We start from the raw sequence: 13615 nt of genomic DNA on the forward strand, positions 1-13615 counted from the left end.
TTTTTTTTTTTAGTGCACTTTACCTGCATATAAGTATGGGGGATACAACCAAGAAAAACTGTATAAAAGGTTTGCTGTCTAAAACAAACTCTCTGAAAATTGACGCCTGCGATGTTCTCGAAAGCAAAAAAGTAGTCTTCAAGGACTGATGCAAGTTTAGGTAGGATCACCTATGTGTACGTATGGTGTGCGGACTGAAACAAGTTTAATAGTCAGCTGTTTTATGTCTTGCATCCGTAGCAAAAAAGAGTTTCCACTGTACAAATTTGAGTCACCTGTGCAAATTTCATAGATCCTGTCGGCGGTCGGTATGGACGAGATAAACTCCATACGAACATGACGAACGGCACACGAACGTGAACTTAGAAAGTAGCTCAGAAGACTGCCGTTGATGTCCTGGCTGAATGTGTCACTGTCATGTGGTGCTGATTGATAGTCTACAACACGTAAGTACAACTTGTAACATTAACAAGCAAAGTACATGTTTATTTTATTTAGGGCATGCTCTCAGCAGGCAGCAGGCACTGGCATGGTTGTTTTGTTTATGTTTTTTTTTTTTTTTTTGATAACAATGTGGGTACGTTCAGACGTGGGGTTTAAACTAGTCCTTAATCCGAGCACTGCGGGTGTCCAAAAGATAAACATGACTTAGACCAAAATTGGCTTGCGTTCACACAGTGAGTTTATTCTGGTCAAGCGGACTAAACTAGCCCACGATGTTGATTATTGGTCATGCATCGGCGAACCTTCGGAAGATTATCCCTTACCATTGCTGGTTCCGGTTTGTTACATTGTCCATGCGTTTTCCACAGGGTTTCGATCCGCTATCGTCTCTACAAACCTCATTGTCATCATGTATTCCATCATTAAAGGCGGCTAAATCACTTCATATCCTTGCTTGGCCCCAGCACAAACGCAATTCTATTGTGCCCGCTGAAGTTTCCGTTCCGCACTGCCCACGATGAACGAAACATTTACACGTTGTTGTTAAAAGCTTCAAATTATTTTTGAGTGTGAACTTTTGTAAATATATCACAACTAGCCCTAGGCTGCTCCGGGGATCACCTCGAGTGACTAGTTTTACTAACGTTAGCAATTGTTTTTCAATTCAACATTAGTCTGCTACTCGTATAACTGTTACGTAAAGTTGTTGAGGGCAGGAACCAGATACAACCTAGTTTTCGAACCCAAACTTTGGTCTTAATTGTCGATCCCGTGTGTGTAGCTTAGCTGTGATTAGATGCCACTTTCTTCAAAGCAAAACCCGTTCGTTATCATAAAGTAGCGTTGCACACAGAAGAAGTGAATTTAAAAACTAAATAGTGCTACTAAAAATGAGAACTTGTTTTCGTGCGACGTCCATTTCAAACATTTTCGGCGAAGGGGAATACCGGGGCCCCAACACTTAATGGTAACATAAAGGGAAGGCAGCGGAGAGACGCAAGGAGATATTATAGTATAGCTCCATAGATTCATGAAGACACCACCCAGTACTCGCTGCCGATCCATCCATACACGTGGAATGGAACGTGGTCATTTGGGCTAAAATAGACCGGAAGTAGCAGGTCAGTTGCGTTCCAACGATGGTTTACTGGGGCTCGCAGCGGGGGGTTGGTCGTAAAACCTGGGCTAAGTTAGTCTAGTCCACCAATTTTTGGGGTTTAATTTAGCCCAGCTCAGTGGGTCAAATTAACCCTCGCGGACCAGAATATTGCGTTCACACGCAGGGTTAGTTTAGCACTTTTGGATTAAGGACTAGTTTAACCCCACGTCTGAACGTACCCTCAGTCTATGGTCTACAGTACACACATTGTCTAATCATTCATGCTGATTATACTATAAGCCTATTATAATGTTATTACATTGTCTCACTCTCCCTCAGTCTCATTAGCATGATTAGGAGTAATTTTATTAATTCGTAGCCCAATTTCCATGCTTTCCTTAATTAAAAAATTAAATGCAAGCAATCGGCATATAAAACTGTAGCTAAGCAAGAATTATGTTTTATAGCAGAGAACTTTGCCTTTTGTGCCTGTGCGTTTCTGCATTTTGTCTTTGGATTGGACACTTATTAGTTGAAAGCCAGCGCAGCAGTTCGCGCAGCAGTACGCACAACCAAGAAATTGGGTCTGTTTCTTTTGGGTTGAAATAACAAAATATTTAGCATACTACTAGACGACACCGAACGCCATCAGTTATCGAAGCAAATAAACATAGCTGATTGCCTACTTTAAAAAAATATTTTGCTTTTATTGTTTAAAGCCATTGGACACTTTCGGTAAAACAGTATTGTCCAAAGGCCCACACTTCGTGTATCACAACTGATATAGAAAATAACAAACCTGTGAAAATTTAGGCTCAATCGGTCATTGGGGTTTGGGAGAAAATAACGAGGAAAACCCACCCTTTTTTCCGCACGTTTCGCCATGTCATGACGTGTGTTTAAAATAAATCCCTGATAATTGTTTTAATGTTTTCTCGTAAAGTAGGCCTAAACCATTTCATGGAATAATATTTCAAGAGAAGTCTTTCACCATTACCTTCTGTAAACCCTGTAAGTTATTTGTAAATCTGTGAACCTTTTTTTTTGTGCCGAAAGTGTATAATGGCTTTAATACATTGTCCTACTGTGGTTTATGATTTCCATCGGTTCCAACCTGATAATGGGCTAAAATGGCAATTTTAGAAATGTGTAAATTTTATAAATTTAAAAGTAGCCTTATTTTTATATCTTTCCAGGACCTTTCAGTAAAAATACATTATTAAAGGAACACGTTGCTTTAGATTGAGTTGGTCTTTGAAAAGCGTCTCAATAGACTTTATTCCAATATTGAAAGCTGATACTTGTACGTGTAGCTGAGGCATTTTTTTATTGTCGTTAATTTTAGGAGTGGATAACCAATATTTTTATATGTGAGCCTTCGCTAGCAAAGTCACACATCCTCCATTCAATAACTAGCATCGACAGATAAGGTCACAGGACTCGGTCGGAGGACATGCAGGATGTGATTGTGTTTGTTTGTTTGGGGGGGGGGGATAGCTAAGGGAGTGATGACCAGGACCACCAGGGTCATGTACTGTAGAGGGAGACTGCTGATTGACTCATCAATTACCATTAGACAGCCATGAATGCATGTACCATGAACAATCTTCCTCCAGTCATGAGGGAATCTGTGGTTTTACAAGCCTGGCTCATACGTACTTCCTGCGAATATTGACATCACAATATTTCGCAAAAGTTGAGACAGTCTCAACTGCGCTAAATTATTCTTTGCAAATTTTTTATATTCGCATGTGCATTCGCAGTTACAGGAAGTAAGGACTGGGCTTTAGTTTCGTAAAGCTCCTTAAAGACATAGCCTAAGACTCGACTCTGATGTCAATTTGTGTACGTGTGTAGGCCCACATTGTATAGTGCGCTATGATATTGATGAAATATCTTCTTAGAGCCTACGTAACTTTGTTCAAGTGTTCCAATATAATAGGCCTGCATTTTAGTTTTAGATTGGTTTATTGACAATCTTGGATGTGTATGCTTGTTAACTTCTCATTTCTTTACTCTCTCCATTTCTTTTATTAAAGTTTTCCACTGGATCAATGCATGATTTCTTCAATCTAGTTTGTATTTGTGTGTGTACCGTACCATCAATCTGTACCATCTGCCATGTATAGTTTTATCCTACAACTTGATTTTAGATGTGATTCTTCAGGGATTCTTAATGAAATCAGTTCTAATAAACAGTCAATCATGCTAGAACACTTGCGGGCATGACCAGAGCCCAATTTCATGGCTCTGCTTACGCTCACCATTCCCTGCTTGCATAGACTTGTGGACAAGTCGTTTATAGTCCCACGCGGTGAGATAGTCGAGTTGCAGCAGTGCTCTCCGCGCGAACTGCTGGTTGCGCGACTACTGAACGCTGCCCGACTACTGAACGCTGCCCGACTACTGAACGCTGCCCGACTCTGGAGTAGAAGTCGGCAACCAGCAGTTCGCGCGAGAGCAGTGACAACTCGACTATCTCACCGCGTGGGACCATAAAACGACTTGTCCACAAGTCTACTGCTTGCAAGGTAGGTGCTGAATTTGTGCACTAGATGTGTAAATGAAAAATGCAATGCACAAGCCAAAATTTCATGCGAAGTCGTGAAATACATTTTGTAGGCTTGACGTAAGCACAGAATCCCTTGCTTCCAAAAGCGCTGTTTCTTTGCTTACAGTATTAAGCAAACTCAGCAGAGCCGTGAAAATGGGCCCAGTACATGTAGTTAACCAGTACTTGCTGCCGTCACTCATGTGGCTAAGGTTCTGAACTTCAGAGGCTTTACCAAGAAATGTTAGGCCTACTTGAAAGTTTCAATTACACACAGAAGTTAGGATTACTTTATTGTAATCTAAGTTTGCTTGAGTAAACTGAATAAACAGTGAAGATTAATCTCAATTCTAGAATCAAGCTCTTAACCCTGATAAAGTAAACAAATCTCTTGTTTGTAAACAGCCGGAATGAACTTTCCTCCTAGTGAAGTGTATTGACAGTCAGCATTCAACACAAAAGACCAAATCCAACAAACAGCACAATGTCTGAATCGGTGCGCTATTTGAAGAGCAATCTACCCACTGATGGTACCTTATCAGATGGGTGTATAACTGAACATGTTACCAGAAATATCCAACCATTACATATAAGCGATGATCCAGAATGGTTGACGCAAAGCTATGGTGCGTATGAGTATGAAGAAGAACTTCGAGATGTTTTTCACTTTTCTGGGAACGGAGGAAGCCTCCCACAGTTGAATAGAGCTGGCTCAGACAACTCATCATTGGCAACTAAATCAGCCACTACAAAGCCTCGAGCAAGGCCTGCTAACAGACTCAGACATAGGTAAGCATGCTTTTAGTTTTAGAAAGACAGTTCCTGACTGAAATTTTTGCCATGATACATTAACATCATGAGAAACCTTGGTAGACCATAGACATGGGTAATAAGCAAGCCTTTTGAGTTTTAGACAGTCACTGACTTTAGTTGACACTTGTTGTTGCCATGATATGTCATTGTACGTATCCTTAAGATGTCAAGCAATTGAAGGTGAGCTTTTTCAGTTCACCTGGACAGTCACTGACTGACATGTCTGTATCTGCCTCTGATTTGTCATCCTATTCCCTGTATAGACTTCCTGAGTGAGGTCATGGCTTCTGTCGACCCTGGTCTTGGCATTGGTGCCTCTTTAAAAGTTTCCAATAGACCATTGAAGTTTTTGTAGAGGAAGTCGCGTATTGCAAAATGAAAATCAGCCTTGTCCTCTGAAATGTTGTGCTTTTTAAGAAAGCAAAATAATTACTGTTACAACTACAGAGTTCCTTTACAGAGTAACCTCAGCATTTTAAAAAGGTTTTTGGTCAGTCATTTACAGAAATGTAGTACCTACAATGGTTCGTTAACTAGACATTGAAACAGAATGATGACAAGACCTTTCCCAATGCAGACATGGCAGATGAAGGATTTTTGAATGTTTTTTCTTTCCAAAATGAAGTTCAAATAACTGTTTCTTAGCAAAGGCTTCTCAAGCTGGCTTGTTTCCTTCTTTCTCTCTCTCTCTGTTTCTACCAGGCATGATGATATTCCTCATACAATGTACTTGAATGAATGTGATTTCCTACTTGATTGCTCTCTGACAAATCTGCATTTTTAATTTCTCACTGGTTATAGCCTGAAAAGTCTGAAGCCTGAACCATAATGTAATATGTAGCCCTTTGTCACAATATAAATTTCCTATTAATGTTTTCTATGTTTCTACCTACAGCCGTGGCACAAATGCAGGATACTTTGTTTCTAGAGCTGTTTTTAAATCACAAAAAGCAGCTTAGAACAACAAATGTACATGCTTAATAACTAGAACAAGGTTACCAGTCAAACATCATGTCTAAGGTACAATTTGTGCCTGGTATCCTGCTCAATTTTGCTTTTTTGAAGCACATAGTTGTTTTAAAAGCAAGTGTATGAAATCGGGCCTTGAAAGGATGGTGTTTTTGTTGCACCATAACTGGCTTTTAAGTTTTAGACAATGCAATCTACTGGGAATTCCCTGGAATTGTTTGATGGCCTTTTTACACTCAAATTCCTGAAAAACTGGAAACTTTGCCAATGACCAAGGTTCTGCCCAGGATTTCTTTGAAAAATGGTTTTACTGGAAATCATTGCATTGGATCAGTTACATGTACATACATGGTTGTAGATCATACACATGTAAATCAACTCAAATCAAAGAAGTGTTCAAAATGAATGGCTTTAGGTACAATTTTTACTGGTAAATACCCAACTTTACATTTCGTTGAAAACCTTTGTAAGGAAATTGCAATGTAATGTCATACTTTGGAAAATGTGTGGTGGTCAGAAACAAAGGAAATTCTTCCAGTGGTGTTCTGGTGGTTAGGGAATCCTGAATGCTGGGCAAGTTTTCCCAGTCTCGACACTGTGGGCAGAATCCCTGAATGACCTTTGTTTTACCTCTAGCTGAGTGCATCATGCATAAGTTTGATTGTTACAACTTTTGGAAATTCCCTGTTAATCCAGTTGTATGGAGTGGTTTACTCTTTCTAAAAACTACAGATGTCACGTGTAAAGATACATGTAGCAATCATGATAACAGTGTATCATGTGCCCAGCCACAATCTAAGGTTGTAGTCACTCTTTGCAGACTCGAGTGCTTTTTATTCATCATTGACACAGCAATTGAATAATTGATGTATTTAAACATTTACTTTACTGCTGCATCATTGGTTTTCAAACTGTTGTTCATTAAGTGGATTTAAAGGAAACGCATACCCGTGATTGTGGATGTAGTGCACACAAAATAAACCATTGATTTCAATCAACCAGCTATTACGAAATAACATACAATTGCGAGTCACGGGTCTTGTTCAGTTGTTTGCATTGTGCAACAAATGGTTCATTTTATCCCATGACAGTTTAATCTGGTTTCATTTTGTCACTTGACAGTTTGATCTGGTGGTGCAGTTTTATGGAACTGCTTTCAAGTGCAGAATCATTTCCTTCCTACAGAGTTCAGTACAGGGTCCAACTTTATTTACATGTAGATCGTCACCAGTGAGCAAACTTCTGTGCTATGAACAGTAACACTCGGATTAAGGACACTGGACACTATTGGTTATTGTCAAAGACCAGTCAATGGTGTACATGTATCTCAACATGCACAAAATACAAACCTTTGAAAATTTGAACTCAATTGGTCGTAGAACTTGGGAAATAACAAAGAAAGAACAAACACCCTTGTCACACGAAGTTGTGTGCTTTCAGATGTTTGATTTCGAGACCTCAAAATCTAATTTTGAGGTCTCGAAGTCAAACTCGTGGAAAAATTACTTCTTTCTCAAAAACTTCAGAGGGAGCCGTTTCTCACAATGTTTTATACTATAAACCTTTCCCCATTACCTATTACCAAGTAAGCTTTTATGGTAATAACTATTTTGAGTAAATACCAATAGTGTCCACTGCCTCTAAGGCAAATTAATTACCGATCAAGAAAAGTGAGAGTGCCTCTGTTTAGAGAGCTTCAGAATGGGTTTTGCTTTATTGCGTCACCCATCTGCTTACAGAAACTGATGGCAATTTAGCTTATTGCTAACTGCTCCACAAGCTGAACAATTCTGCTTACAGACAATTGTGGGCCCTGAACTACATTGTGCACATCAGCCGTTATGGCTAGATGTAGCCCTATATTGTACACATCAGCCGTTATGGCTAGATGTAGCCCTATATACATTGTACACATCAGCCGTTATGGCTAGATGTAGCCCTATATACATTGTACACATCAGCCGTTATGGCTAGATGTAGCCCTATATACATTGTACACATCAGCCGTTATGGCTAGGTAGCTCTTGCAGCCTAACATTTTACTTGATTGACAGAAACAAATAATGGATTAACAAAGGACAGTCTGTGGCCCTTTTTTAACCATGGATTCGGCTTGGGCTCATTAAAATTAGAATCCATCCAGGTGTAGAAAACAAGGTGCTTTCCTTATCAGCGTCCTTGATCAGGTGTACAGACCCTAACCTTTGAAGCTAAATCTAAAGCCATGATTTGGAAAAGGCCTTCTTATTGAAGCTTGCTTGACAGATTTGTCAGAGTTAGTGTAAACTATGGAATGTAACCTGAACTCAGATAAAGGAAATAAATTAAGGAGCCACTTCCTTTTTAGTTGAAACAGAAAGTCGAGGCCTATATTAAGGAAGTGAATAAAAGGATCAATTACCCTCAAACAAACAAACGAACAAAAGAAAGTAAAAAAACTGATATTGATGGGAATCATAAAAAAGCTACCCGTAGAACTTGTGAAAAGCAAACTGTTTGATTCTCATTGGCTAGGCATTTTACAGTGTACTTTTATAAGGTTCCTGTCTGACTACTCCTTAAATCCACCAGTCTCCTAGGATGAATATGGTCTATGCAAAGTTTACCAAGCTACATTACCAAACTCTCTCATTGAGACATGTATGTCTTATATTTTCTCATCCAATCACCTCTCCTCCTTCCTTGAGGGTCATCCATCCCTGTAAGATTCCTGTCTTACCCTTATAACTCCTTATCTATCTTTCCTTATTATAGGATGAGTATGGTTGATGCAAAGTTAACCAAGCTGCCAAACTATCTCATTGAGATGTGTATCTTATATTTTCTCCTCATCCCATCACCTCGCCTCCTTCCTTGAGGGTCCTCCATCCCTGTAAGATTCCTGTCTTACCCTTATACATGTAACTCCTTATCTATCTTTCCTTATTATAGGATGAGTATGGTTGATGCAAAGTTAACCAAGCTACCAAACTCTCTGATTGAGATGTGTGTTTTGGTAGGTTTGGATCAAGACACTGGTGTCCGATGTGCAAGACATGCTCAGGTATTTATACAAAGTTTAAACCAAGATTGGGTTTAGTTTTGCCTAAAAAAGTTGTGTAAACAAAGTCATCAAAATTATGTGGGATTTGAGTCATTGCATGGTGGGTTATCAATGATTATTTGGTTTGTGGTCTCACCATTGTGTATCTACTGTATTTTGCTAAGAAGATTTGAGAACTTGTCTTGCTATGTTCTACTAACACTGACTAACAATGAAGTAGATTCTTTTGGAATTTGGGAGACTTCTCTACTTCTGCTGTGTTGACTTTAGTAAAGTAAGTAAATACACATGGTAGTGCCTTAAACCAAGTATAATTGTTTGTTTTCCGTCTACCAAACCTGACATTATCACAATTTCCTTGTACAGGTTTCAGAGGCAGCCAGCTGGTCAAGTTTCTTCAGTTTACCGCTTGATCCTCAAATCTTAGCAGTCATCAACAATCAAGACGCTTACTTCCCTAATGCTAAGATGACCTTTGATTCCTACTTCCCGCCTGTCAACGCCAAGGCATCTACAAAAACACCACGTAAAGCTCCACCATTGAAGCGTGGGGCATCTCGCCGATTGTCAACGAAGCCAAGACCTGTTGCATTCCCACATAACCAGGAGATGATTGCATCCTTGCCTACTCTATGTTTCCCAAGTAAGTTTTCTTATATAGATGTTTTTGTTTTTTTGCGTCGTGGATAGGGAATATTGTTTTTACCCTTTCACCGATGTGTACAGAAGGCCAGTCCTTCTCTGGATGTCTTCCCATTCAAACTGAATTGTATTGTTCTTTATATGATATACATGTATTGTATTGACTATTATTCATTATGTGTGAATGTATGAGTTGAAATAAAACAAACAAACAAACAAACTAACACCCCCAACAAGCCAACAAACTTTCCCTGAGTGATTTCCCCTTAGCTTTTGTTCACAGACCTCATGATTGTACTTCAAATTCAGCGAATGCATTTAATGGTGGAACAGCTTTTTGTTCTTGGTAATGTACATGTATTCTGTCATCTTGGCCATGTTGGCATTAAAGCAGCCTGTCTGCCAGGTAATCTTTTACTTTGACCCTTTGTATTCTGTCATCTTGGCCATGTTGGCATTAAAGCAGCCTGTCTGCCAGGTAATCTTTTACTTTGACCCTTTGTATTCTGTCATCTTGGCCATGTTGGCATTAAAGCAGCCTGTCTGCCAGGTGATCTTTTACTTTGACCCTTTGTATTCTGTCATCTTGGCCATGTTGGCATTAAAGCAGCCTGTCTGCCAGGTAATCTTTTACTTTCACCCTTTTGTACAATGCTTATTGCGTAAACACCTAGTGTATGATTTGGTGTTACCGCAAACTAAATAAACACTGATTTATGCAACTTGCCTAAAAACCCTTTCGTACTTCCAGCAGCCACAACAAATTTGGTGTATAATATCTGTTGTTGCACACGCTTGTAACTGCAGTGCAATGTTTATTGCAGTGCAATGTTTATTGCAGTAACACCATGTATGGCGTCTTATATCTGTTCTTGCACACGCTTGTAACTGCAGTTCAATGTTTATTGCAGTAACACCATGTATGGTGTCTAATATCTGTTCTTGCACACGCTTGTAACTGCAGTGCAAGGTTTATTGCAGTAACACCATGTATGGTGTCTTATATCTGTTCTTGCACACGCTTGTAACTGCAGTGCAAGGTTTATTGCAGTAACACCATGTATGGTGTCTTATATCTGTTGTTGCACACGCTTGTAACTGCAGTGCAATGTTTATTGCAGTAACACCATGTATGGTTTCTAATATCTGTTCTTGCACACGCTTGTAACTGCAGTGCAAGGTTTATTGCAGTAACACCATGTATGATGTCTTATATCTGTTCTTGCACACGCTTGTAACTGCAGTGCAATGTTTATTGCAGTAACACCATGTATGGTTTCTAATATCTGTTGTTGCACACGCTTGTAACTGCAGTGCAATGTTTATTGCAGTAACACCATGCATGGTGTATAATATCTGTTCTTGCACACGCTTGTAACTGCAGTGCAATGTTTATTGCAGTAACACCATGCATGGTGTCTAATATCTGTTCTTGCACACGCTTGTAACTGCAGTGCAAGGTTTATTGCAGTAACACCATGTATGATGTCTAATATCTGTTCTTGCACACGCTTGTAACTGCAGTGCAATGTTTATTGCAGTAACACCATGTATGGCGTCTAATATCTGTTCTTGCACACGCTTGTAACTGCAGTGCAAGGTTTATTGCAGTAACACCATGTATGGTGTCTTATATCTGTTGTTGCACACGCTTGTAACTGCAGTGCAATGTTTATTGCAGTAACACCATGTATGGTTTCTAATATCTGTTGTTGCACACGCTTGTAACTGCAGTGCAATGTTTATTGCAGTAACACCATGCATGGTGTATAATATCTGTTGTTGCACACGCTTGTAACTGCAGTGCAAGGTTTGTTGCAGTAACACCATGCATGGTGTCTAATATCTGTTCTTGCACACGCTTGTAACTGCAGTGCAATGTTTATTGCAGTAACACCATGTATGGTGTCTAATATCTGTTCTTGCACACGCTTGTAACTGCAGTGCAATGTTTATTGCAGTAACACCATGCATGGTGTCTAATATCTGTTGTTGCACACGCTTGTAACTGCAGTGCAATGTTTATTGCAGTAACACCATGTATGGTGTCTAATATCTGTTCTTGCACACGCTTGTAACTGCAGTGCAATGTTTATTGCAGTAACACCATGTATGATGTCTAATAGCTGTTGTTGCACACGCTTGTAACTGCAGTGCAATGTTTATTGCAGTAACACCATGCATGGTGTCTAATATCTGTTCTTGCACACGCTTGTAACTGCAGTGCAAGGTTTATTGCAGTAACACCATGTATGATGTCTAATATCTGTTCTTGCACACGCTTGTAACTGCAGTGCAAGGTTTATTGCAGTAACACCATGTATGATGTCTAATATCTGTTGTTGCACACGCTTGTAACTGCAGTGCAATGTTTATTGCAGTAACACCATGTATGATGTCTAATATCTGTTGTTGCACACGCTTGTAACTGCAGTGCAATGTTTATTGCAGTAACACCATGCATGGTGTCTAATATCTGTTCTTGCACACGCTTGTAACTGCAGTGCAAGGTTTATTGCAGTAACACCATGTATGGTGTCTTATATCTGTTCTTGCACACGCTTGTAACTGCAGTGCAAGGTTTATTGCAGTAACACCATGTATGGCGTCTAATATCTGTTCTTGCACACGCTTGTAACTGCAGTGCAAGGTTTATTGCAGTAACACCATGTATGGTGTCTTATATCTGTTGTTGCACACGCTTGTAACTGCAGTGCAATGTTTATTGCAGTAACACCATGTATGGTTTCTAATATCTGTTGTTGCACACGCTTGTAACTGCAGTGCAATGTTTATTGCAGTAACACCATGCATGGTGTATAATATCTGTTCTTGCACACGCTTGTAACTGCAGTGCAATGTTTATTGCAGTAACACCATGCATGGTGTCTAATATCTGTTCTTGCACACGCTTGTAACTGCAGTGCAAGGTTTATTGCAGTAACACCATGTATGATGTCTAATATCTGTTCTTGCACACGCTTGTAACTGCAGTGCAATGTTTATTGCAGTAACACCATGTATGATGTCTAATATCTGTTGTTGCACACGCTTGTAACTGCAGTGCAATGTTTATTGCAGTAACACCATGTATGATGTCTAATATCTGTTGTTGCACACGCTTGTAACTGCAGTGCAATGTTTATTGCAGTAACACCATGCATGGTGTCTAATATCTGTTCTTGCACACGCTTGTAACTGCAGTGCAAGGTTTATTGCAGTAACACCATGTATGGTGTCTAATATCTATCTGTTCTTGCACACGCTTGTAACTGCAGTGCAAGGTTTATTGCAGTAACACCATGCATATATTTTGATGTTACCACAAACTGAATAAATAGTAATTTGTTGCCTAAGTATGCAATGCCTCAACACCTTTTAAGGTATACCCTTTTTACTTCCAGTGTCATACATGTAGATAAATCTGTCTGCGTGAGATTCTGTCCCCCATATTAACACGGGCTGGAGGTGGATGATTCAAAAGAGGGCGCTATTACAAGAAGTTTATACATAGTTTGCCATTTGAGGGGGGGGGGGATCTCCAAGGGGACAGAGTCAACTGCCACACAGGCAACCCCATCAAGTTTGGTTTTTACATATACATGTACCATCTATTGTTGCACACACCTACATGTACAGATGTGTACATGTACAACAACCGCAGTGCGTTAACATTCACTCAGTGAAATCTGCACTTATAGAAAGGACGGAAGGATTAAACTTTTTATAATTTTTGTTTTCCCAGGTGAAGCGTTCTTACAGCAGAGCAAACCTCCAGAAAGCTTCCAATATCTTGTACTAACCAGTATAAGTGGCAGTCGTTCCTACGCTACATGCTTAACATTCCATCGGCAATACCTACTCAACATAGTAAGATACATTCTATTCTCAATTCATATTGTACTGTAGCCGCAGGCTTGATACTTAACAACATTGAAGGCAAATAAATGCGTCCATGCCCCATGGGTGGATTTCACAAAGAGTTAAGACTAGTCTGATCTCGAGTTAGGATGACGTACACGTCCTAATTTAGTACTAGCCTAATCTACCTCCC

General features: G+C 39.7%; 1 protein-coding gene across 2 annotated transcripts in view; it reads left to right on the plus strand.

The window, feature by feature from the left end:
* The first annotated feature begins 293 nt into the window (after positions 1–293).
* The window catches only part of LOC117300844 (DENN domain-containing protein 3-like), a 45277-nt gene continuing 31955 nt past the window's right edge, over positions 294–13615 (plus strand). For both annotated transcript variants that reach the window (XM_033784692.1, XM_033784693.1), the window contains exons 1-5: positions 294–446; positions 4500–4883; positions 8808–8919; positions 9286–9562; positions 13307–13431. In XM_033784692.1, coding sequence (XP_033640583.1) covers positions 4579–4883; positions 8808–8919; positions 9286–9562; positions 13307–13431 — 819 coding nt within the window. In that variant the 5' untranslated portion in view covers positions 294–446; positions 4500–4578. The remainder of the gene's footprint in view (positions 447–4499; positions 4884–8807; positions 8920–9285; positions 9563–13306; positions 13432–13615) is intronic.

Source organism: Asterias rubens, chromosome 16 (assembly GCF_902459465.1).
Source record: "Asterias rubens chromosome 16, eAstRub1.3, whole genome shotgun sequence".
Taxonomy (NCBI): Eukaryota; Metazoa; Echinodermata; class Asteroidea; order Forcipulatida; family Asteriidae; genus Asterias; species Asterias rubens.